The sequence below is a fragment of the Canis lupus genome, chromosome 17, assembly GCF_003254725.2.
Source record: "Canis lupus dingo isolate Sandy chromosome 17, ASM325472v2, whole genome shotgun sequence".
NCBI lineage: Eukaryota > Metazoa > Chordata > Mammalia > Carnivora > Canidae > Canis > Canis lupus.
The window spans coordinates 28,987,865-29,014,303 of NC_064259.1; the positions used below are offsets into that span (position 1 = coordinate 28,987,865).

General features: G+C 41.7%; 1 protein-coding gene across 3 annotated transcripts in view; it reads left to right on the forward strand.

Annotated features, from left to right (window-relative positions):
• The window catches only part of CRIM1 (cysteine rich transmembrane BMP regulator 1), a 184,606-nt gene that overhangs the window by 87,483 nt on the left and 70,684 nt on the right, over positions 1-26,439 (forward strand). For all 3 annotated transcript variants that reach the window (XM_025454191.3, XM_025454192.3, XM_035700380.2), the window contains 2 exons: positions 17,694-17,815; positions 25,106-25,288. In XM_025454191.3, coding sequence (XP_025309976.1) covers positions 17,694-17,815; positions 25,106-25,288 — 305 coding nt within the window. The remainder of the gene's footprint in view (positions 1-17,693; positions 17,816-25,105; positions 25,289-26,439) is intronic.

The window sequence follows — 26,439 nt, forward strand, 5'->3', positions numbered from 1 at the left end:
CTGTTATCCTCCTACCATTGGGTGGTAATACTAATCCTTGTCTCACTTTAAAAACCTTGTGATTTTTCTCCACCCCCTTCTTTATGGCCCACTTCTCAGTACTATAGAAACTCTCCATTCCAAGCACCAAGGTCACCTCTCAAAGCCTTTATCTCTCCCTTCCACCTTTTCTAATATTGTTCACCCTGCAGGACTCCAATTAAATTCCACTTTATCCAAAAGGTCTTCATGCTTCAACCAACACCCATCCTACTCCCTAGGAACTTCTAACATATTCTTTTCTGTGTTGCCAATTAATCACATATTTCCTTGCATTGTTATTTAACTGTTACATGCATAGTCTTGTCTCACCACCTAAAGGACATTTCTAGAGGAATTGTGTCTTATTTCTTTTCCTCTGTATATATGCATTAATACTGAATGAAGGGGTTAATGCAGAATATGTTCAGACCGTGGCTAAGCCTAGGTTAGCATATTAAGTGGGTTCCCACTTATTAAGGAGGATGATAGGTCATACTTTGGCAAAAGAATAAAAATCCAAACAATCATGCAAAAGTGGAAATAAGGAGAGAGCCCAATATGGAGTAATAACGGTATTTTGAGAGAAAAAACTTTCATTCTTTTGTGTGATTTATGTCTTTAAGAGCATGGTGTGTAGGTGGAAAGAAGAGCATTGTAGAATACATAAAATTCTGTTACAATTATTTGATATTTACCAGCGTATTTATAAAGAACATTTTTAAGAACTTAGAGCCATTTCAGATCAAAACCAATCATGTGAAGAATTCAAGGGGAAAGCCCTTTACAGTTAGGGTGAAGGTAAAATACCAGTAGTGATTTATTTACCTTAACAGCCCCTTTTTTGTAAGGATCTATTGGACTTCCAAAGGCAAGGAAGGGAGCTTGTGGACTTGTTCTCTCTCGTCTTGAGGAACAAATTCCTCTCTCTCTCTCTCTCTTTCCCTGTGAAGGCTGTTCTACCACTGGAGCCCCTAACTGCCCTATTTCTGTGTGGGTCCTTTTTTTTTTTTTTTTTTTTTTTTAATTTATTTATGATAGTCACACAGAGAGAGAGAGAGAGAGAGAGAGAGAGAGGCAGAGACACAGGCAGAGGGAGAAGCAGGCTCCATGCACCGGGAGCCCGACGTGGGACTCGATCCCAGGTCTCCAGGATCGTGCCCTGGGTCAAAGGCAGGTGCTAAACCGCTGCGCCACCCAGGGATCCCTCTGTGTGGGTCCTTGCGCAGTTTGTGAATTTTCTTTTGAGTTGTCTGTTTTTGGTCATTCATTCGTCAAGCATTAATCAAGCCCCTGCAAGTGACAGACACTACCCTCTAGATGTCCTCATCGTGCACAGATATCTCTTTCCTCTTTGCACGGAAATCTCTTTCCTGTTTTGTTCCTGACAAACCCTTACCTTACCTCTGCCCTTTCCACATACAGCTTACTCCTTTGCTTGCTGCGTCTCTGTTTTTCCTTAATGGCCCATCCTTCATCTTCCCGTCTTCTGCTGGCTTTTCCTGAACTTCATCCCATTTTGACATCATTCTTACATATGATATAATTAACTCTTGACCATTTTTAATTCTTCCTTCCTCAGCTAGGTTTTAGGTTTCCAAGCACCCTGCCAATTCTTTTCACCCTTTTCTCTTCCTTTGGCACTGGAGTAGGATGTGAGCTCATCACACCTTTCAGGAGACAGTGAAAAGGAATGGGAATTAGCGGCTGGGGGCCTAAAATGTTCAATGATGGCAGAAAGGAAAACCAGGACTGTCCACGGGGCTCAGGACACCTGTGGTCTTTGGAAAGCTCTGTGTACATGTGTACATACAAATGCCTCTATGCAAAAGGAGACTTAACAACAGAGGAAGTTATGTCAGATACATTGATTCAAATGGTGTCTTTATAGGGAAGGACAAGGAATTTAAGTAACGGTGAAGGTGGCAATAACAAGGGTAGCTTAACTGTGTAATGTGCCCTGCTGTTTACAAACCTTTTCCACATTTGTTCTCATTTTATCATTCTGATTCCATGAGGAATTTATAGATACGAAAACAGAGGCTGAGAGAACAGGTGACTTGTGCAAAATCCTAAGTGTTCTTTGGCATAAGGATCAGAGCTGGGGTCCAAGTCTTCAATCCAGCCTTGTCCTCTCCACTGCAGGTTTTATGGATAATGGTGTTTTGCTATTGCCCAGAAAATACATCAATGATTATGAATTTATGTTTCACCAATGTATGTATTTATTTCAGCATCATACCCATTAACAAAATATGCATAGATGGGTGTTACTCATTGTTTCATAACAAGCAGGTTGTCTGGAGCTGGGTGGTCAACAGTGGAGTCACTCCCATGTCTGGGAACTCAGTCAGGATGACTGGAAGGGCCTAGTCACCCCCTGTGGGGTCTTTCATCCTGGCCTCCTCCTGGTAGTGGCAGAAGCGAGAGAAGTAGCAAAGTCTTGACAAACCGGGACACAGAAGTCACACAGCTTCACTTCCACCACGTTCTGTTGGTCTAAGCAAGTTATAGGGCGGCTTCTGATTCAAAGAGTTAGTTAGCAGTAGATTCCACCTCTTGATGAGAGAAGCTACAACGAATTTGTGGCCATTTTTAATCTACCGTAATATATATTTGACCAAAGAGGTACCCTTCAGATTTCATTCTCTGCTTGTAGATATTTGGTGGAATGCTTGCTGCGGCTATGGGATTTTTTTCCAAAGACTAATGTCCTTCCGAGCCTGGGGTTCTGCATCTTCAGCTGTAGTTCAGGTAACCTGTAGCCAAGCTTTTTCCCGTCAGCAGCTACCTTTCTGGCCTGCCACTGGACACTTCCTCTGGGAGTAGACATGTGATGTAGGAGCCTCTGGGCACCACCTCACCTTGGGCATCATGTAGCTTACCATTATTTTTAACTCCTCTCCTTAAAGTTGTGACTACCTAGTTAAACTTGGTTTAACAGGGAATGTCATTTTTGAATGCCACAAGATCTGCCTGGTGAAACCAGGTCAATTTTAAAAACAAACACAAAGCATTCAGAGATGTTGCACAAAAATACTCCTCTATAATGGTTGGTTATATAATGGTTGCCTGAGAGAAATGGACCTACCACGTGTAGGTGGAGGATAGGTCCAGCCTGGGATGTAGCTCTGTGCATCCCACATTCCCCTGTGTCAGCCAGTCCAAACCTCCAGGCAATTGGGCTGTTTCTCAAGAAGATGGCTCCTAGATCACAATTTTTTTTTCTACACTTCTCTCTCTTTGTTATGTGCCTGATTTTACAGCGGCTTCCCATTGCCTCTATAGTTTTTCATATCTTTTTAGATACAGGCTTATAGGGCAGACATTAACTAGTTAAAAATCTAGACTCTAATACCACCAACCTTATTTCCTCTCACTATAAGTCAAATGAGTTTTTCAGTACCCTTATGCCTTTAATTTGTTTTTTAACTACTTCCATATTTTTATTAAGAAGACGAATGTAATGTATTACTGACAGTCACCTTTTTGAAATTCATTTTAATGAGATTTGTCCCAAAGGTTTCGTTCTGAAACCATTCTGTGATCAATTTCTGTCTGTAAATAGGCATTCCTTAAAAGTTATTGAGAAAAGTCCAATCTGGTTATTTTGAGGTGAAAATCAATGAAGTCATTGTTTATGATGTTCAAACTTAAAATAAGGTTTTTCCTGGGTTGTACACGGTGCAGCCAGCCAGGTTCCCAAGCTCCCTCCTGGCTCCAGCGTCTTTCTGACTAACAGGTCTGACTCCCTTCCAGAACCTATATCCGGAACATTTATATCTCTGCTTTCTGAGACACTACACTGAAAAACCTGTTTTATTTTTAAATGAAGATTTTGAAGTATTTTAAACTTTTTTTTTTACTTATCCAAAGTAATCAAAAATTTTAAATTGTTAGGCCAAATGTTGACTAATATGTGACTTTGGTTTTTACCAAAAAGTTTAGTAGAATATCTTGAGCACATTATATTCCAAGTGTGGTTCCACTGGCAATGTTGACAAATTCGAATCATAGTGCTCCTCCTCAGCTGACAGGTTGTATGGTTCTCCTGTTTTAGAGATGAAACTTGGTGAGCTAGGATGGGTCCTGCTTGGTGAGTGGTAGAGCCAGGTTGTATGAACACAAACCACTAGGCTCACTGTCCCCTGTGGCCCTAAGCTCACTCCCCACCCACCTGTCCCTGGTCCTACCACTTAGGAGACCCAACATACCATGTCCTATACTTCCCTTTGTTGTGATAGTCTGGGAGCAGATGTGTGCACATGAGTAAACTGTCCAACAGTTAAGGAATACTTACCCACATGTCACCTAGTGCCCTGTAAAGAGAGTACACACCCGAAGGTTTCGTGCTAGAATCCAGGCCCACTTCTGCATGAATTTGAGCAAGGCTCTCATACCATCTGGGTCTGTGTTCTCTGAGAGAAAACGGGAAAGAGGGATTTGATGATCTGAGAAGTAACTTCTATCTTTAAATTCTCTGACTTTCCTAAGCCCTTTAGAGGGGAAAGAACCCAAGCCACTGGTGCTAGGACACTCCCGGGTGAGAAAGAAGGAACATTATAGAAAATTCCTGGACTCCAGGTAATGGGAAAGAAATAAGAGTTTGCATGGTCATAGGAAGGGAAGAAAGTCTAAATGAAGTCATAGAAGAATTTTGTTTACTTTTTTCATTTTCTAAAAAAAAAAAGACTTAGGAAAGGCAAAATGAAATAAACTTATAAGACTAGTGATTTAAATCAGGGTAATCAGACTGGTTCAGTTGTGAAAGCTGGGTGATAATCCAATAAAGTAAATTAGTGGCTAATGGAATACTGCTAGTTACTTTTTTTAAAAAACATCTGTAAATAGTCCCTTATGTAGCAGGATTGGAAACTGATTCAGTCAAAGGCTGACTCCATAAAAAAAGGGCTTACTTCATTAAATTGGAAGATGGACATCTCTGCCTGTCAGCCTGCCTTGAGGATATGATGTGTCCTCCTACCCCCAGCACACTCACCGGCAAGAACTACAACCTGTGTGTGGCTGCTTACTGGCTCCCAGACCATGTTTGTACTTGTTTCTTTGAGGTTTTATCTACTACTTGACTTTCCCTGAGGTTTTATCTTTGTTCTGTCACTCTTTATTCAGCTCCCCCATGTTCTTACTGCATGTCTCTGTATTTTATTCTATATTGTATATACACATAGACACCCACACCCAGCATTATATGGGTGGAAGAGCATTAGATTCTCTATTCTGGATTATGAATGGATCATTTCTTTCTATGACTCTTAAAATAAAGGATCTACTGAATTAAGTTCCCTTTTCTTTGTTTGATCCTCAGTTTTATTTCTTTCTTATAAGACACTGACCTTAGAAGACAATTTCCCACTCATACCCTGTCATATCATAACAGCTTGAAATACTGCAATTCCAGGAAAGGAAATAAGATAAAAGGATGCCAACCCCATTGAATCTGAAGGATACATCAGATAACACAGCCCATGACCAGAACAAAAGTCATAAAGTTCCTTTACTTTCACTGTAACATCTGCATGTTTGTATTCAGCTGCTATACGTTGAAACTCTAGAATGCTTAGCTCCCATTCATCAATCTTGGTTTCTCCGTACTCTCAAGAAAAATCCATCTTGAGGTGCCTGGATGACTCAGTCGGTTAAGCGTCTGCCTTTAGCTCAGGTCATGATCTCAGGGTCTTGGGATCGAGCCCTACATCAGGCTCCCTGCCAGCAGGCTCCCTGCTTCTCCCTCTGTCCCTCACCCCTCTTATGTGCATGGTTTCTCTCTCTCAAATAAATAAAATCTTTTAAAAAAAGGAATAGAAAAATCTATCTTGTTGGTGCTACGTTATGATAACAGAATCTTAGGACATTGTCACACTGTTTCTTAGGATGAGCTTCTTAGAGAAGGAGCTTTCTTTCTGGGGTTCCAGAATTCACAGCCTGATATTGACTACACCAGACAAGGCTGTCAGGATAGAGACTTTGGCAGGTTGTCCCTTCCCTTCAGAAGCACTTGAGTTCAATAAAAACTAATTTAACCACAAAGCTACAGTTTGTAAAAACAAAGTGCAGCTTTGAAAATGTCAGATGTCAAAGATCACTGAAGGCCTCATGGAAGACTGAGAACACTGGGCTTGGTCTAGTGTGGGGCATGGTGATGAATAAGATATGGCCAAGGTTTGAAGGAACTCAACACCTTACAAATGTCAGCTCTGCCAGTTTCACAAAAATGTTCCAGACTTTTGCAAGGTAGTAAGTAGGGAACACACACAGATATCCGCTTCTACCACTCCCAGTGACGTGAGAACTATATGATCTCAATATTTAAAGCTATAGGCAAATAGGGAGGGATATGAAAAATTATCAGTCCGTCCACTTCTGAGTAATAGTTTGGAGTGACAGTGTCAGGAGTCCTTTAGCTTCCTTTGGCTAACGTACTAACGTTTGGGTGGTTGAACTTTCCAGAGCTCCTCAGCCAATTGTCTCCAGAGCCTCAGTCTGTCTGTCATTCTGCATTGAGCCTGGAAGCCTTGAGGATGGTATTGTGGGGGGTAGGGGTTATACAAGCACTAAGAACACAGAGGGTAAGACTCTCAACAGAAAACATCAGCCCAACCAAACACAGGTGTCAAAGTCAGAAACTTCCTGAGAGTGGCTTGGAACTGATAGGTTCCTTCAAAGCTCAGGGAGCACTCTCCAGTTCTTAGTGTTCTTTAGATCATCAAATAATATTTATTATAGATGCATATGCTTTTAACATTGGGCTAGGTAATTAATATTGGTTGTATCACATCTAGCTATCCAGTGGAAGTTGTCCCCAAATAGGCACTTTCAAAAGGACTTCATCAAATTAAGAGCCTTGTAATTAATGATCATATCCATCCGTTCCCAAAACATTGTCTCAAAGAAGATGGCATCTAATAACATTTTTTTTTCTTGGTAAGATTAGTCTAGGACAGATTTCTCTAATTCAGTTCCCTTTTTGGATGTTCACTTGAATTTGGGTAATTTATCCAGCTGCTTTTAGAGAATTTATAAAATTAAATTATACAATATGTAAAATATGCATTAGCATAGCACAGATTTAAAACATTCCTGACTCTTGACATGCTATCATGGTAGCATTCTCTCTGTTTTTAAACACATCCAGAAAAAAATGTGGAAATATATTTGAAGTCCTTCTTTCTCAACCAAGAAAAGAACATCTATTCTGTTGCCCTCTGCCACAGTGATTTTTGGCCCAAAAGAGCAAGTCAACTCATAACTAAAAAAGCCAGAGTCTATATTAAACTCTGATGTTTTTAAAACAAAATAATTTTAGGAATTCCATGTTATTATTGGACTTAGCCCCAGATTGAAGAAAATATGCTTTCCTAGAAGTAAAGCCCTTGTCCATGGAGATGAACTATCTCCATAGTAGAGAGTTTAATTTGTCAATAATTCACTTCAGATGTGTAAGCTCTATTCTTCCTATGCTAGTGCTTTATGCCTGTTGTGTTTGACCATGAAAATGGCCAGTATCTAGTCATCTTTTGTATTGGTTTAAGTCCTGAAACAAAGTTTAAGGCTCTCTTTGAGTGGCTACAGTTTGGTCTGAGTGGGCCTGGCCATCACCAGACATTCAATACCTGGCCATCTCGCTGAAAGAACATAACTCAGCTGAGTTCCGTAAGACTGTCTGTGAAGTTGTCAAGTAGACTCCACTGCACAGATCCTATTGACCTTCAGAGGACTCTTCCCACCCACTTTCATTTGACATTATCATCATCATGACACAGGCAAATAGAACAGCTCCAGGCGGCTTTGCGAAAATATTTTGTGATGTTATTCACGTAATGAATAAGCAAATCTAAAATGTCAGAAATTCTCCTCCTGGAAATGCCCAAAGCAACCACAGATTTCAGGGACAGTGTATTTTACTGTTCATCTGCGCCTGTCTATAAGATGTAAGTGACAGTGCTGCTCATTGTGTAGACACCGTTGGGTCTAGAGAGTTGGGGATTACATTTGCAGTAGACATTTACTGCTTAACTGCAGGTAACGTGAAGGCAAAGACAGCTTGTTTCTCTAGAACTAGATGCTCACTTAATCTGTGAATGTATCACGCAGATAAGTGAATCTTAAATTGCCCTTTCCTGACTTTGCCAGGATGTGTGTGTATGTGTGTGTGTGTGTTTGTTTGAAAAGGAAAGAAGTTGTAGGTCATGACTGGTGCTATGATCAAGTACTTTGATTGCCATAGCTAGGTCATGGACTCCTGAAGACTCTCCATGACACTTCCTGAGACATTAGATTGTGTGCTTTTCAAGGGCAAGGGTGCACCTTCAATATCTCTTTCACACTAGTGCTGAGCACAGGTAAATAAATACTCAATAATTGCTTTTAAGTAAGTTTATAGGTAGTTGATCTGTGGCAGGTCCTAGCATCAAAACCTCTTAGTGGTTTTGGTCTGTTCAGGGAATGAACATTTGAGTGTTTATCAAGTGTGGACATTGTGCTACCTGGTGGGAATGAGACAAACACAAATGTTAAGGAGCTTATAGTCTAAAGGGAAGGCAAACACGTATAAATCATTATATTTCAAAGTGCTGCATGCTTTAGCAATAGAAGTGTGCAAAAAATCCGCTCATAGAGCAAAGAGATACTAATTCTGATTTGACTTTTGAGCTGAATCTTTAAGAATGAGTCAGAGTTCAGCAGCTGGAGAAAGAGGAAAGGCATTCTAGGCTGTTGTGGTCATTGATTTTTAAACTTTTCATGTGACTTCCAGCTTAAAACAATATCACTAATCCCCGTCTTTCTTTATGATTCAAGAAAAATGGAATTCATGACAATGTTGATTTTTTTCCCCCCTCAGAGAGCCACCCCTTTTCAGGACTACATCACTTGTTTAAGATGGTTTATTACTTTCCTATTGTTTTCAATTAAAGATGCTTCATAGTATGGTACATGAGGTCCCCTCTTACCCAGCCCTGGGCTACTTCCCTAGCTATGTCCCCAGCAGGTCCCCTTACAGTATATCCCCCAAGCCCCTTCCCAACACATACTGTGCTTCTAGTGGGCTGAGCCATTTGCTCCAACCTATATACATTATACTCTTTCTTGCCTCTGCAAATTTGAGTAAGTTCTTCCTCTTCCTGGAATGTCCTGACCTCCCCTCCCTGTTCCCCCATGCCTGATAGATGCCTGACAGCCTGTGCCCACTCACAGTCTCCCTTCACACCTTCACACACACATACACACAGCACTAGGTATTTATCTTTAGGCCTCTCATCAGAGAAGGCATCGTGGAAGAAATGACTGTTGGAGTGAATGGAGGACTATTAGGCACGGGAGGGACCTAAGTATTGAAGATGTAGAAGACAAGTGTGCTTTCCTCCAGAAACCACCAATGAATGGCTAGGGCATATGTACGGCACAGGGAGGTAGCTGGTTGATAGCACAATTTGCACTTGGCTACTTGTCAAGCTTGGGGCTGAATTTGATCTCATGACATTTTTTCTTTGCTTCACTTTTTTTCTCTTATCTTTAATTATTCATGTCTTAAAACTGGGATGCTTCATGTAGAAATATGGCTTCTTTTGAGCAATGGGAAGGTGTAGCAACATTGTACATGTCATCATGGAATGAAAAATAAATAGACCTTCTTGAGTTGTCTACGACAGCCCTTTCTGCTTTCAGGATTCCTGCCTGACTCCGAAAGACATTCAAGTTTGGTCTCTGGGTTTAGCTAACTTGGGATTGGTGTCGAGGGACCAGATGTGGATGGAGGTTAAAGGGGCAAGAAGTTTAAAGACGTCATGAAGATCAGGGCCCAGGTGGACCCTGGGTTTGGGGCTGTATTGCTAAGGAGTTAGTCAGGATGAGACCCAGGCTGAGGAGAAGAGGGAAAGATGTTTGGGGCGCAGCTGTCTTAGAAGCTGAGAGTCAGGTGGTGGGAGCATGGGCATGGAGGTCCGGGAGCATGAACCATTGTGATCAGTAGGTGAGGTGTTTGGCTCAGAGATTTTAGAGGGCTGTGGCCTGAGGAACAAGTGGCAGAAGTGCAAGACACAGATTCCAAAAGATCAGGCAAGCTCAGGGAGTTGAAAGTGCTTCATCCACATAGACATGGAAGCCTTCCAAATTATTATATAAAGTAGCTAACAGGTGGTGAGCGCTTCTGTGTTCCAGGTACTACCCTGTGTGCTTTTCATATACCAGTTTATTTAGTTCACAGAATAGTTCTAGGAGATCTGAGTGCTTTAATCATCTCTAGCTTACATATGGCACAGGTGGAGCTAAGAGAGATGATGTAATTTGCCTGAGGTCCTCTAGCTCCTTAGTGGCCAGAATTCAGACCTAAGATTGTCCTAATGTCCAAATGCATTCTCTGAAACCCCTTAGGAAATGGAGAGGAGACAGAGCCACAGAAAGGGAGGGCTTGCATAAGGGAGGAAAGTGTCAGCTTCGGGGATATAGTGTTGACCTCCCTTCCAGCCCAGGTGAATGAGCGAGTGTGGGGGAATTCACTATCTCAGTAAAGACAGCCGCAAGGAAATAGCATTTGGGAGAGAGCCAGGTAAGTGTCAGAACAGATTTGAGTGGCATGCTTTGTGGTGATATTCAGATACCGAGTTTGTCTGCAAGGGAAAGGTTGGGGAAGGCAGAGAGGTTTGAATGGGAGAATGAGTCCCAGGGAAGCAGAGCAATACTCAGTAAGGATGTACCATTCCCTTGAGGACAGGAAACCAGAGGATGTTGCACTTTGCACTGATGACAAGGATGAGAGGTCTGGGAATTGACAGCCCACAAGGGTCCAAGTGGACACATGCTTAAAGACACTCGCTGTGTCAGCACCAGCTCAGGCCCCAGGTGGCTCTGGAGGCTTGAAGGCATGTCCCGAAGGCTGCCCTGACTGTTAAGGTTTTCAAAGAGAGGGTTAGTCCTGATGTGGTGTTTGCTCTTTCTGTGTTCTGGAGAGGAAATTGAATAGTTCACATGCCACTGTGTTCTCATTTGTGATCATACAGCCTACTCCTTCCTCAACTAAACTCCCTGAACTGAGAGCCAGAACCCTGTGAATCCCTAGCCCCACCCAGCCAAGTGCCTCCTGCTTGTACTCACTCAGCAAATAGTTATGAAGTAGTCGTATGTTCATAATAAGCTGATTCCATGTTCCACAACATCCATTTCTAATGCAGTGAGTGATTCCAGCTCTGAGATGGGAATACCGTATGTTGCTATATTAAAACTTCCTCTCCACATCTAAACCCAGCCCTTCCTCTTCCCAGCATGTACCTTGCAGGGGTCCCTGCTCTCTTCTTCTGGCTCACTCGGTCCTCTCTGTCCCTCACTCCTGCCCCTTCACCCTCTTAGGCCATCCTGCCCACCAGGAGAGCAAATGCCAGTGTTTTGCTCCCAGACCTGAGGAGGTGAAAGCAGAGAGCCTTCCGTTCCTGGAACTCGGTCATTTTCAGAAGGCTACACTGAGTGTGGTTTGGGATGCCTGCCAGATCCGAGCTCTCCTGTTTCAGTGGGGGCCTGGGCCCCGGGGAGGCCTTCCAGCTGTGCCTATGCTCTGGTTCCTTTGCTGCCAGGACTGAATCCCTCTGGAACTTTTGCAACTCTCTTTAGCCATCATTTTGAGGCATGTGGTGTGTGTGAAGTGCTGTTGCCTCCTCATCCCACCTGCTTACTATGGAGCATGGTTCTAGAACATCACTAGATGTTTCTACATCTACATAAACACTTTTACATCTACATCTAGATCGACATCTACACTTTTCTTTCAACTTAGCCCTGTAAGATAAGATTCCTGAACTACATGCCAGCCTTGAGGAGGGAGCTGTAATCAACTGCCATTGAACACCAGAAGAGAAGAGCTACAATGACTATTAAGGTCTTAGCAATGGACCTTGTCATTATTACTGATATTAGAAATGCAAAGGAATATTTTACCTCATTGCCCTCAATTAGTATCTTCTTTGTATTGAAGCATATCCTGTGATTATTCCCCACAGAAAAAAACAAAACATCACAATGATGCAGAGTGATTTTACTATTGTCTCTGAAGGAAAAGTGGGGAAGAATGCAGCTTCTGGTTGTGAAAATGAGGGGGGACAGCTGCTGGAAGGAAGCGTGTGATCCTGAGAGCTGGGCCAGATGCTTGTGCAGCTAAATAATGCACATGGTTAGCTGCCCGGATGGTGGAAATGCAAGGAGATGTTGCAAGGAAGAGTGACTAAGGATTTGGTACTAAGTGAGTAGCAAGTCTCTTATGGTGAGAAATGAGAAAAATTGTGATCCTAAGGAACTTCTGAGGAAGGAGTGCAGTTCTATATAAGGATAGTTGGACCCAGAGGAGGGAAACCCATTTGTTTTGGGATGTTTTATTTGCAGTATCTCTCTTTTTAATTTTTTAACTAAAGCATTCTTTGAGAGAGGTAAGAAATTAAATCAGTACAAAAATAGTACATCAAATTTATTTAAACTTGAAGCTACTTCTCATAGAATAGAATGTTTTATTTGTATTGTAATTTCTGTTCCTGACAGTTATTCATTAATACACTGAGTAGAATCCTAGTAGTACAAGTGCTTTTTACCCTTTTATTTCCACATTTCTCCTTGTTTTCCTAGCTAAAGGGAGGGCTCCCTCCTGCCTATAAATAGTCATTCCTTATTTACAGACCTGCTTCTCCCCTTACAAAGGGCTTCAGCATTCACCCAGGTGTGCAGTGCATCCAGGATTGGGAGGTGCTGTTTGCAGAAGGTCCCGTGGAGTTGTTTTCCCTCTAGGATGTAGGCCAGGATATGGGTCTGCTTGGGGAAGATGAGGTGTCCTCGGGTACTCTGTTGCTTCCACATTTCCTCCTCTGCAGGAGTTTATTGTAGGGGGATGTTAGAATAACATTTAGCTGCTGCTCTGCATGGGTCCCAAAGCAAGGCACTCCTGTGCTTTGCTGCATGGTAGTGGGAATGGCCTGGAGGATTCCTCTCCTGTGGCCTCTTCTAACCCACTCTGGTTTAGTCTCCTTTATGGTGTCTCCAGTCATTCTAGTGAAGTAAACTATTGATTCTTCTAACCAAACTATTGATTCTTATTAACCATTAATTAAATGTTTATTCCAGATTATTGTTTTGATGGCTTTATCCTTTATTTTTTCATTTACAAGACAAATAAGACATGCCCTCTGCACTAGGGGGATTCAACAGGAGAGGTATAAGATTTTGATTTCATTGGATAAGCATGTTCAATCCCAAGGGTTTGGTACTCATGTCTGCTATTGAAGGTCCAAGGTCCAAAGAGAGAAAATTCCTCCTGGTTGCCTTTTTAAAAAATGTTTCAAATTTTTATTTAAACTTTAGTTAGTTAACATATAGGGTAGTCCTGGTTGCTATTTGATCAGAGAAGGCCTTGTAGGGTGAGTGGGCTTCACATTGTATGGAATTCACAGGGGCAAAAGAACAGAGTTAGATTGCACATCTGAGCTTTGGTGCTGGGGGCGAGTGGGGAAGACTTGGATGAACAGAGTTGGTGAATGGCAGATTGCCCTTGCTGCTCTGGTGCTGCAGATGGAGCAGCCAGTAGAACAGGGAAGCTCAAAAAAGAGGAGAGGCTAGACTTGCAAGCACTCCGTGAACTGTGCTAGGACTCTGGCCTGCCTGGGACTGTCATCCAGGAAGCAAAGGACAGAAAGGGGGAAAGCATTGGTATACATTGCCTTTCAGGCAACACAACCAGCCAGCCTTTGCCTCCTAAGGAGGGGAGTGCCCTCTAGGGGCTTAGATGATTTCTGAGTGCTGTTTATCACTGTTACTCCGGCGCTCAGATGCCCACTAAGCTGAATCCATTACCTACTCGAGAGAAAAAAGACAGCTTAAGCAACCCACCTGGCTGCAGCTGTGATTACATTATGCAAAAATTTATTAATGTGGTGCCTTGATTGATCATTATCTTAATACTGAGGATAACATTAGAAGCTTGATTTTTCTGGCAAATTGCTCATACAGGTTGCTTCTTGTTTGAAGTTAAAAAGCCCTTAGCCGGAGTATTATATGATGCTATGAACTGTCCCAAATAGGCAGACCCGTAGAGATAGAACACAGACTTGTGGTTGCAGGGTCTGGGAGGGAATGGGAATACAGGGTTTCTTTTTGAGGTGATGAAAATGTTCTAAAATTAGGTAGTAGTAATGGTTGCACAACCCTGTGAATATAAAACCATGGGATTGCACTTTAAAGGGGTGATTTTATGGTATGCTAATTATATTTCAATAAAGGTGTTATTTAATTTATTTATTTAAAAAAAAAAAAGCCTTTCTTCTCTTACGTGTCCTGCAAATAGCTCTGCCTGAAGTAGCCTTTTTGAGCTCATGGTATAGAAATATCAATGTTTTGCTTCTCACTTTCTCTTTTGTAGTTTTGTTTAGTGGCTATTATCCCTCTTTTATTAATTTTCCTAATTTAGGAAGTATTTATTAATGACTACGCATAGTAGATGTGAGGAGTGCTTGTGGTAAGATTCATATTTACCACAAAACAGAATGAGCAGAACCTTAAGGGAAATACGGTATCTGGCAGCTCTGAGAGAAGCTGTCATTTGAGGTTGGCCCAGGAGGACAGATGGCATCTGGACAGACATCTGGTTGAGGGTGTTCAGGAGGGAGCAGGGGCGAGTGGTGCAGAGGCAGCAGAGTGAGGGCTTATGCAGAGAAGAAAGGAGTGACTGGAGAGGAAGGAAAATGAAGAGAAAGACCATGGAATAGAATTGAGGGGAAAGGCACGTGACTGTGTTGACTGCCAGGCTGAGGAATTGATCAGTTAAATAAGGAGCAGCTGAAGACTTGATGCTGGAAGTACAGGGACTGGGCCATGGAATGGGTGTAGTGAGGGTTGGAAGGAGAGACTCGGGTGGGGGTGGGGGGGAACAGGTGAGAACCCAGAAATGGGGAGGGGTATGATTTAGAAGTGGGACCAAGTGTCAACATCCATGTCATGAGTATCTCTTTCTCATGTCACTCTGTTTCCTCTGTCACTGATCCACACATTTTCTACATTTTCTTGCTTGCTCTTTATCCAGACGCTGGGGTCAAGGGTAGGAGGAAGACTGGGGAGACGGCTGAAGTTTCAACCGAATAGATAGTCGCTTGATAGATACCTGATGTGTGTGAGTCCAGGTTTCACCTTTCTGGTTTCTTCGTAAGTTCCTTCTTTATGAAGGTGCTAATAGTCTTTAATACCTGTTCGTCTTAGGTTCAGGGGAAACTGAGAAGTCAAAAGATAGTAAGAAGTGAGAGGGCTTGCCAAGGGGCTAGTCCAGAAAAGGCAAGGAGCTAGGAGCAGACCAGCCAGCAAAAACCGAGACACCTGAATCCTGGGAACTTAAACATGTAGTCATTCTGGGTTAGAAGCAAAAACTCATTATCAAGGGTTTTCCTTTGCTAAGTGGGTTACTAGGCACTTGTACGTGATTTCAGACCTTCTGTAACATGTTGCAGACAACATTTGTGAATCTCTACAAAAGCAAGAGAGAGAGCTAAATGTTGGGAAACAGGTCAGATGTAAAAGGAGAAAAAAGGAAACCATAGTGCAGACTCCATTATGGTTTTCAGCTTGGTGGGATTTCTGACCGCCTAGCAGAGAGCCTGGCCCACATGTGCCCATTCGTGTCCGGTAAAGGTCACTGAAGGGCTGAAGGATATCCGAAGAGGTGTTTTTTGGTTTATTGTGCACTCTCTGGTGTTTGAATTAGAATGATTCCCTAGAACACATCAGTAGGGAGGAATGTGGATCCCAGAAGATGTGGAAGAAAAGGTTAGTCAGCAATTCTTGGAGGATGCTTTCGTTGTGATCACATCCAGATACCAGGATCAGGGCATGGCCTCTCAATCCCCCTAGCCTCATTACTCTGTAGAGCCTGAAGAGCTGAACTTGTACAGAGGATCAAAAATAAGTGTAAACAATATATCATTACTGTAATATCACAGGGATAGGATTATCTGCTTCAGACTGCAGGGACAGGCACAAAAAAAAGTCAAAGACTGTAGGATAACCTTTGCAGGAACTAAAAACCCAATTCATTTTGACTCTGCCCTATAAGGTAATTATCCTATGGGGATACACATCTCCCCACTCAGGCAAACGTTTATCTTAAACCATAGGAAGAAAAGGAAGAAACACCATTGCAGCAAAACCTTAATTACCTGACCCCCCTCTTCTCCCAGGTGCCCAGCATAACTGTCACCCCACTTGGAAGAAGGCTGAGAGGGCCCACCTCGAGAGGGGTTGTTCACACCTTTCCAGTGGCTTTCATGGTCTTTGGTGCAAATTTTAATTTAAATTGGTTTCCTTTTTAGTTTTACAGTTAACCTATAAATGTGACTAAACCTCTGGGCCTTGATTATTGAGGGTACTCATGGATTATATGCATATTTTAATTTGTTAAACATCCAAAGAACAATAGGAGAACAAAACAGTCAAGTGAGAAAGGTGGAGTGGGGGTATGGGAAACAAAACCAAAATGAATGTGCGTGTTAAAAGTTCTCCCCTGCTTGGTGTTACCCTGCCCTGATCTTGACCTATGCACAAATATCCACATACTTCCTGCAAGGATGTCTCTTTTTAGGGTGCCTTCCTTTCACTCCTGTCAACCCAGGAACTCCCTTCATCCTCTCTGGACTCTGGCCCCACTTCCAGCCCCAGGGGAGCTGCGGGCTGGGGTCTAGCTGCTCCTTCCTTTTATTTCATGTATCCTGACACCCTGCTGCCCTGAGCTGCTCATTTCCTGCCTAGTTCCTTGTAATAGATCATCAGCAGACCGTTGACAACATTTTGATGTCCTCATAGGGATACCCACCTCATACGTGTACCCACCTCTTACTTTCCTGTGTTTAGGTTGGTTTCCCAGTAGAGTTGAAGTTAAGTAAGGGTGAGAGCCGGCAGATGGAGCTTGCAGTTCAAGGAGCACCTCATTCATGCGTGTAGAGATAAATGGATGTGTAGTAGCTTAGGAGATCCCCCATATTAAGACTTGCAGCTTTCAAGTAGCTGTCACAACGTCCACTTACTGAAGCTTATGTCATTTATAAAGAGCTCCTCAGTCTTCAGTTATGAAGTCTGTTTCTTCCATTATGCACGATTATAAATTAATGTGGCTAAAGATGAGGCTGCTCCTAAGACCCAGTCACACTGACAAAAAGAGACTCAAAAGCCACTAATTTCATAGCTAAAAAAAAGGGTCAGAAAACTCTGAAAAACACCAAAAGATCAATAGCAACAAAGCAGTGATATAGGACCATTTACACAGGAGTACCCCTCTGTAAGAGCCCACGTGAGCATCACTGATTTATGGGTAACACCATAATGTGTGCACATAAACATGGCCCTGCATCATCAAGAAAATGCTTGTTATGCTAGTCTGGTTAAGTACGAAATGATGTAATGCATTTTAGGAATATTTCTGTCAAAATGGTTAAAGTTTAAAATATGGGTGTATACTAAGGAGATGAGCCTCAGTTATTTGGAATGCAAATTGTGTTAGCATCCACCCCCCATTTCCCAGTGACCCCAGATAAACAGGACAGTATCCTATAGACAGGCTCGTTTGCCACAGCCACTGCCACTTTGTGGCCTCCCGACTTCTATGTTGTTGTTTATTCATGGGGTTTTCCTTCCCTTTTCTTTGGTTTCAGATGCGAGTGTCTCTCTGGCTTATGTGGTTTCCCCGTGTGTGAGGTGGGATCCACTCCTCGCATAGTCTCTCGTGGAGATGGGACACCTGGAAAGTGCTGTGATGTCTTTGAATGTGTTAATGGTACGTGGGGTTTCTCTTGTTCTCAGAGAGTGTACATTCGTGCAGGAGGAGGGAGGGTTCCATCTGGCCACTTCTGCCTTTTGTAAGGCAGGGCATATATTCAGGGACCTAGAGCAACTCATTCAGAAAGAAGGTTTGCTTGAGATCCCACGGTGCAGCACAGGAAGTGAGGAACAGGGATCTTCATTCCTTCCATCAGAAACAGAATTTTGGAAGTGGAAGCACAGATTGCATGTGGCTGTCACATTCTGCTGTATTTCAGTAGTGCCGAAATGTTAGGATTTCAAGAAAAGGATCAGGGAGCCTGTAATCATATTGCCACTACTGTCAGGAGCCAGTCTGGGTAACTAACACCACATTGAAGCTACCTCAACCTGAGACAGGAAAGGCATTGTTCATCTAGTTGAATATTTTCCTACTTAGAGAAGCACATCTTTGACCAGCGCTAGGTCATTCGTATTGGCCTGCTTTTGGCTTGAGCCTTATGGCCCAGAGAAAGCTTCTCCAGTCACAAGATTCCTTCAAATAGAATCTGCCTCTCCCTTTCACCTTTCACAAGAGGGCTCAGTGTTTGGTGACATGGTGTTGATTGAATTCAGATGCTAGAAGGGAGGAGAACCTAAGACATGCCCCTCCCTCAGAATTTTCAGAAGGCAAACAAACAGAGGAAAAGTCAAGCCAGTGAATGTCAATAATTCTAGCACTGTGTAGACAATACCTAGACACAAGGAAAATGGAGATACACTAGGACATATACAACAAAATCGCACATGCAGAAACTGCTATAGTAACTGCTGCCTCTAAGACATCAGAGTTCAGAAGAATTTCTGCCTTCTCTCAAACCTGCCCTTTCCCACGAGAAGGGGTTATAGTAAAACTGAGTCCTGTTTCATTGTGTCCTATAGCTTTTTAGTCCAGTGGCCACCTGTTTTGTTTGTTTTGCTTTGAGGAAACACTTGCAGTATGGCTTTGTGGCTGAGAGAATGTAGATTGGAACCAAATGATCTCACTTTGAGAACTGGTTCTTCCGCTTACTGGCTTTGTAGCTTGGGGCATCTCTTAGTCTCCTGGGGCCTCAGTTTCCACATCTGTCAAATGGACTGAATAATAGTAATTTCAATGAGGATTTATATGTGAAGCACTTGCATTGGTGCCTCAAGAACTGATGGTCTCTATTGGGGTGCTTACCTCCTGTTCATGTCCATAGACAATGTTCTGGATATTTCAAGGATGGAGAAGGTTAGATGAGCTTCCTGACTCAGACCTCACGAATACAAGCACAAGTACAGAAAGGCTCCATGTGCAGAAATTTCTTCTCAGTGTTTCTCCTCACCTATAGCTGAATATGCTAAACACCAGCCAGTGGCCAAGCTTTTTCTCTGGTACCGCTGTGTATAGTAGGTGACATTTTGTGAGAATTTAACTCCTACCATATGAGACCAATAGTTGCTCCTTCCCCTGGGCCCCTAGCATCTCAGATGTGCTTCCTTCCAGGACTCCTCACTCTGCAAATACTTTCATGTCTGTCTTTCATTCTCAAATCTGAACCGCCAGAGGGCAGAGAGTCTGTCCTTGTGTCTGTGGGTGTTAGCATATTGTCTGCCTCACAGAAGGCACCCAGGTTTTCTTGGGGGAGCAAATGAGCAGATTTATGTCATCTTAGTTCCCTGTAGAGGTGGCTATTAAATACCAACCCATAGAGGGATGACTTTGTGGGAATCCTCCATCTTTTAGTGCCCTTCCTGAAGATTAAGCTTAAAAGTCACTCGTCCCCTGGAAATACCACCACTAGTAATATAATTTGTTGTTGTTTCCTCTGGGTGAGGAAAAGGAGTGCCTTTCTTCTTTCCTTGCATCTCGATTTAAGAAATTCATTGTCCTGCCTTTCTTATCAGGAAGTTAATTTCACTTCTCACCCCAGTGTATGTGATTCAGACAGCTAATTACTGCACCCCACCTCAGTGGCCTCAGATGAATCTTTGTGTCTTGCTCCTGTTTATAGCTTCACTTTTTGTAGAGCTCTGAGTCCAGGAATAGGACTTGCCATCTGCCATGAGAAAATGAAGGGATGACAAGCATACTCTCTGTGTTTTGGGGGGTGCCTCTTTCTTGCCACAAAAATCTTGGGTCATCTTTGCTTTATTTATTGTCCTGTTAGAGTGTCTCTATTACTATATTAGTTACTGAGTTGTGGGTGGGACTAAAAACTTTAATGCCATGAAGATTCATAATCCAACAATAATGTTGAAAGACACTCTATCTCAAAGTCTATATTTTACTTCTTTTGAGATATACATACATACACATAAGCACACGCACACACACCTGTGTGTGCACATGTGCGTGTGTGCGCATATTTGCGCCCTTCTCCCCCCTAGTGCCATGAGAAAAATCTTACTATTGTCATAAGGTCATCATTAGAGGATATTACATATCAAAAACTCATTGTCATCACTTAGAAAGGCAGAGGTCAGTATATTTATATTTATAAACCTTTGCTTATCCACAAGAGATTTCAGGCAACTTTATAGCAAAAACAAGTAATAATGGTAAAATATTAAAGAGAAAAGGAGGAATCAAAAAAAAAAAAAAAAAAAGAAAAGGAGGAATCATAGAATTGTACGTAAAAGTTGAAAGTGAAAACCAAAAAGTAAGTGCCCACAGGTACGTAGGCCGTAAGTGTCTGTCTTTGTAATTGCCAGGGCTAAACATTAGCCATGCTCCCAAACTCCTGGCCATCAAAGTGAAAAAAGGAGATAGAGTCAGATACACAATTCTTATTTTTAGAGGAAAGAAATCTACTGGAAGGGGCAACTTTCTCCTCACCTGGAAATTTAAAAAGCTCTAGATGATGCACTAGGTCTATCCTTAGTTTTTTTCGTACCATCAGTGTGGGTAGAGGTTTCCTGTCTCAAGAGAAAGCAATAACAAAATATTAAAATGCAACTTAGTGAAAACAGTTTTCAGAGATCAGTGTGACACACAGCTGGAACCTAGGTGACTAGAGCACTGTCCCTTGGATTTTGAGAACTCCTTAAAATGTAGGAATAGCTCTAGAAAGCCCAGTTCAGGAGACAGTGGACTGAATGTTGTTGGGTTTTGTTTTGTCTTAAGATTTTATTTATTTATTTATTCGTTCATTCATGAGAGACACTGAGAGAGAGGCAGAGACAGAGGAAGAAGCAGGCTCCCTGTGGGAACCCTGATGTAGGACTGGATCACAGGACCCCAGGATCGCGACCTGAGCCAAAGGCAGATGCTTAACCACTGAGCCACTCAGGTGCCCCAAGTAGGCTAAATGTGAACATAATTAACCCCACGTGTAGAAATAGATATACCAGCTCTCAGTTCCTAAGCTGCCATTAAGGTGATCCACATGCTTGTGTGTGTGTGTGTGTGTGTGTGTGTGTGTGTGTGTATGGGCATGTGTGTGTGCATCTGTGTGTGTTTTAAGACAAGCATTCAAGTGAAAACACGAGATTAAAAATGTTCACAGAAAATTGAGAACTCCTGAATTTTGAAAACATTAGCCTGGGTGAATGAATAGAATATTCTCCACAAATACTATTCTCTTTTTGGTTTGGTTTGATTTTGGTGGTGGGACTGAAGAGTTGCAAACCAGATCCAGGCAGTTTGTGACTGTATTCTCTGATGAGAACCAAAAGGAGGACCTACGAGGTGTTGGTTACAGGAGAGGCCTGGTTAGAAACCAATCAACAGGTGGTATGATTGAGCTCCTTGTATGGAAACTTAGAAGTCATCAAGGTCATTAGCTGGAAGGATGACTTCCATAGTAGTAATAGTAGAGCTGTCTCAAGTCCCTTCAGTTCTGTGTCTGCTCAGGCCCACAAACGAAGGTTTTATCATCAGTCAGCAGGAACTGAGTGATGGCTTCTACTTTTATATGGGCAGTGTTCTCCATCTTGCTAACACACACCATGTTGTCTTACACTACTAGCCCACCCCTCTAATTCCTGAAAGAGTTTGGATTTGAAATCTCAAGCATAGAATGTGGAAGCGATCATCTGGTTGCTTAGATATGTGATCAGTTGTGTATGTATATGTACAAACATCTGAATAAAACAGAGCATCTCAGTTTGAGTTAATAACTAACTCTTCCAGCATCAGACACCAATATGTGAAATTCACCAGTCACGGGAGAGCCATACCCAACGTTGGCTTGCTCTTTGTGTAAAAATTTGGCATAGAAAACTCAGACCTACAGTCTTCTAAGACGGAAATTAGTGCAGAAACATCTATTGAGAACCCATTATCTGTATAGCTATAATGCTCAATAATGTTTCTAGAGACATAATATTTACTTCTACAGTAATGAAGAGAATACTACACTTTGAAAGAAATATTTCTCATTATGCACTTATTGACCACCTGTTGTGTTCCTGGGGGCCTTATCAAGCTGATCTTACTTAAGAGGGCTATCACTTTTTTGCAGTCCTTTATAAGGCTTGCTCCCTTTCCTTTATCCTGAAATAGATCTTGGGTGTACTGTAGTGCACACACTTCCTTCCTCCATGGAAAAGGGCTTTTTCTTCTTCAGGTATGTAGGATTGCATGTACCCTGTCTTTGCAATCTATCTGTTTGCTCTTGACATATGGAGAATTTTTCAGATGTGTCTCATCTGACACATAGTTGTCTCTCATTTGGTTTATGCTGTCTTCCCACTGGGTTTCCTACTCAGCTCACTCACAGTGAAATGAGACCAGAGACCAGATACTGGCCTTTACCTACTGAGAGATTAAAGAGAAAAAGCAATAGAAGTGTATCTATTTGGATTTTTCTTCCACTTTCACATTTGATATAAAGTTCTGTGTTTTAGTCTTTTCCTTCACTAAAATTATATGCCTATCACCATCTGCCAATCAGTGTAATTTGGCAGGCAGTAACGTTTATTAACCATCTATACTATAAGGTTATTTTTCAGGAATTCTGGAATATATTAAAGAGGGAACAGAAGATTCCAGAACTTAAAATTTAATTGGGCAGACACAGAACAAACACAAAAATCACTAAAAACACACTTTTATGCATCTCCATATTGAGAAGTGCAAATTACATAGTAAATTATTTCCTTATAATATTTTTCATTTCCACGGCCACTTAAATTGTCCTCTTAGAGGGGTACTGGTAATCTCCACACTGTTCTGAGATTCCCATCTATTCCCTAAAGGCAGGGGAGCAATTGGTCACTGATCCTCAAAGACCACTGCCATCATCTTGTCATATATTTTTCTAAAGAGCCTCTATAAATTTCTCTCCACATCAGACAGGGATCTCATTTATGTTGTGTGTGAGGTTTTCTTTTAATCCTAAAGAACTGATTATATTTTCTAGGCTGGGTTTTTGGGGGTTCCTCAACTTTGAATTCCACCCCCTTGCTCTCTGTATATTCCCCCCGCTCTCTGTAGCTGGTGAGACCTAACTGCCAAGTCCTTCATCAACCACATCCCCTCCCACTGAAGCTTCTGCACACCCCACCAGAAAGGCTCTCAGGGGCAACGTTGCTCATAACCATACTCTTCCCTCCTCACATCCTCAAATCTTGCATCGAAATCTGTAGCTTCATAGAGATGGTAAATGTGGCTGATTCATGTAACCAAGTAATTGATATGGACAGGTTTATGCATTTTTTTTCTTCAGTTTGAATGGGCACTCAGTGTTCAGTTAGAGTATGATGTTTTACCTCACTGCACATTGTGCGAGTTTGATTTGTAAGAGTACTCCTGACTGCCCTTTCTTTCCAGTCCCAGCTCAGATTAGTATGTTAACTGAAAGATACAGAAGAATTCTGAGCTGTAATGAGATGTTACTTTGTAACATAACCTTAATTTTCTAAAAAAAGAAATACCATATATAGCAAGCAGTAGGGAAGCCTTCACACGTGCACATTTGCCACCTGTGTAAACATGGATATACTGGTCCCTTCATACCCGCTCCCCTCATACCCGTTATGTGACTTTGGGCAAGACACCTAACCTCTTGTAAGTTTCATTCTCCTAATCAAAGAAGTGGATATTAATACTTGCTCTGTCTTCTGCACTGGACTGTTATAAAATCAGATCAGAAAGTCATTGTCCTTAAGTATTAAATCAAGTGCAAATATATTCAAATTAAATTGCAGTGAAAGTCTCTTTAAAAATTGTGAATATGCAAGGTGACATATTAAATAATGTTGGGACGGAGAAGCCCATCAGAGGTGCATGTGTTATAGTCCAGTTTTTCCCACCTTATTAAACAGCATACATCAGCGTACATCAGCTGAACTTTCTTCAGCTTGGGAGTATTTTTATGTTTCCAGCTTTATTTAGACACATACCATACAATTCACCAAGTTAAGTTGTACGACTGTGGTTTTATGGTACATTCACAGGGTTGTGTAATCATCACAATCAATTTTAGAATACTCATGAATCGCCACAAAAGCTCTCAATTCATTAGCAGTTACTTTCCATTTGCCCTCAAAGCCCCCAGTCTTAGGCAATAACTAATCTAATTTTTGCCTCTATAAATGTGCCTATTATGGGCATTTCATATAAATAGAACCATACAATATGTTGGGGTTTTTTTATTGGCTTCATTAATTAGCATAATATTTGCAAGTTTCATTAATGTTATAGTGTATATCAGAACTTCATTCCTTTTTATGGCCAAGAAGTATTTTGTTGTGTGGATATACCACATTTTGTTTATCCTTAACATCAGTTCATAGACATTTAAGTTGTTTCTATGAAGTGAAGTGGTGTTTTGTTAAAGTCCCAAGTACTATTAAAATTATAGATTTATTAAGCTAGATAGAAAAAAGAATTTAGGAAAGAACACTGGAAGAACATGAAAACATCAACTCCAAAAGGACCTAAATAAATTTTTGGAGGCAGAACAAAACCTAATGTTAGAGACATGATCATTGATTTAAGGCAGAGAATTCTTTAACAAAACAAATGTAAATTCTTTAAAGCACATTTCAGATAGGTGAATTTCATGGTCAAAGGGGTACCTTTGTTTGGAGTAAGGGTAAATAAGGCAGTATAGATTTTGTTAAGGAAGAATTTCAGTTCCTTGGGACAAAGAGGATAGCATTGTAATTTTTTAAATTTTACTTCATTTGCATTGCCTTATTGCTTCTATTATTAAAAAAATCATATTGAGTTTAGTAAATTGCTGTAAAATTTTAACCTTTTGCTGTCAGAATTTTCTTGAGGCTGTTTGAAAAACAAAAGGACACCATTCGGAAATGATTTTGAATAGACTTTGTTTGCTTTAACTCCTTTCAGAAACAAAGCCAGCCTGTGTATTCAACAACGTGGAATATAACGATGGGGATATGTTTCGAATGGACAACTGTCGATTCTGTCGATGCCAGGGGGGTGTTTCCATCTGCTTCACTGCCCAGTGTGGTGAGCTGAACTGCGAGAGGTATTATGTGCCCGAAGGAGAGTGCTGCCCAGTGTGTGAAGGTAAGAAAGGGTGCTAATTAAAGATTAATAAAAATATGCATGGCTCAGAGTTTTAATATCAAAATCAACCCAACTCAGTCTCATCCAAAAGTAGAGGAATATTGAAGAAGTTCCCTTTTTATGACGTCACGATCCATCTTTTAGGACTTTGGTAATGCCAGGTAAACTGTGTGAAAATCTCTCCCCGAGGGAAATTACATCCTGGCAGTAGACAGTGGGCCACCTGTTTATACAGCTCAACATGAGATTTCCCAGAAGTGCTATTAGTTACTTCCCTGTGGTTCCAGCAGTTAGTTCCTCAGTAAGTTCTGGGGAAGTTCTCTTCAGAAATTCCCTCCCTGCTTTCCTCAGATTGTTTAGCTAGAACAAGCCAGCCCTAATCACTGACCATCTCAGATTCAGCTCAGAGAGGAGCTTTCCCTATTTACTTTCCATCACCCATACTCTACCCCTTCAGGTAGATCAGGAATCAGCTGCCTACCCCTCAAACACGTGTGTTGGTGAGAGTGGGCTGTGTGGCATGGTGGTGACACCAGCTTAAGGCCTAGCCAAATGTCAGGTGTGGCCCTGGGTGGAAGGTTCTCAGGGGCCAGCTTTCTCACCCCTCCCAAGAAGAAGTAGTTTCATGTTCCTCCAAAAGGCTTTATCCTCCCATCTCGGATATTTATAAATAATAAACATTTCAGAATAATAATTCTGAATATCCATTCACTATAACCAACACATTTTAAGGCTTATTAGGAAACTAAAGTTTAGAAAACTAGAATCGTTTTGAGTTTATAATAAAACCAGGAATAATACCCCCACACCTAACTGTGTCTCTGCTGTGACCACATCACACTGGTTCCCCAGAAAGGAGAGTCACATGAGCCTTCTTGTCCTGACTGACAGGGTCACAGGCCTTCAGTCTGGAATCAGACCTGTCAGTCTCGTGTCTGAAGTTCACCCTGCCTTTATGTATGCACGGGAAACGGGAGAACAAAATGTCATGCCACGTTCCATACCTTTTTGTTTTCCTAAAATTCTTTTCAATGTGTGAGCTGTTTACTGCATAATTCTGAAGATCTGAAAATGTTTAAAGTATACAAACTGCATTCCTAACATTGAACAATTGTTTATAACAAGGAAATTCTTTCTCCTGTTAGCAATTA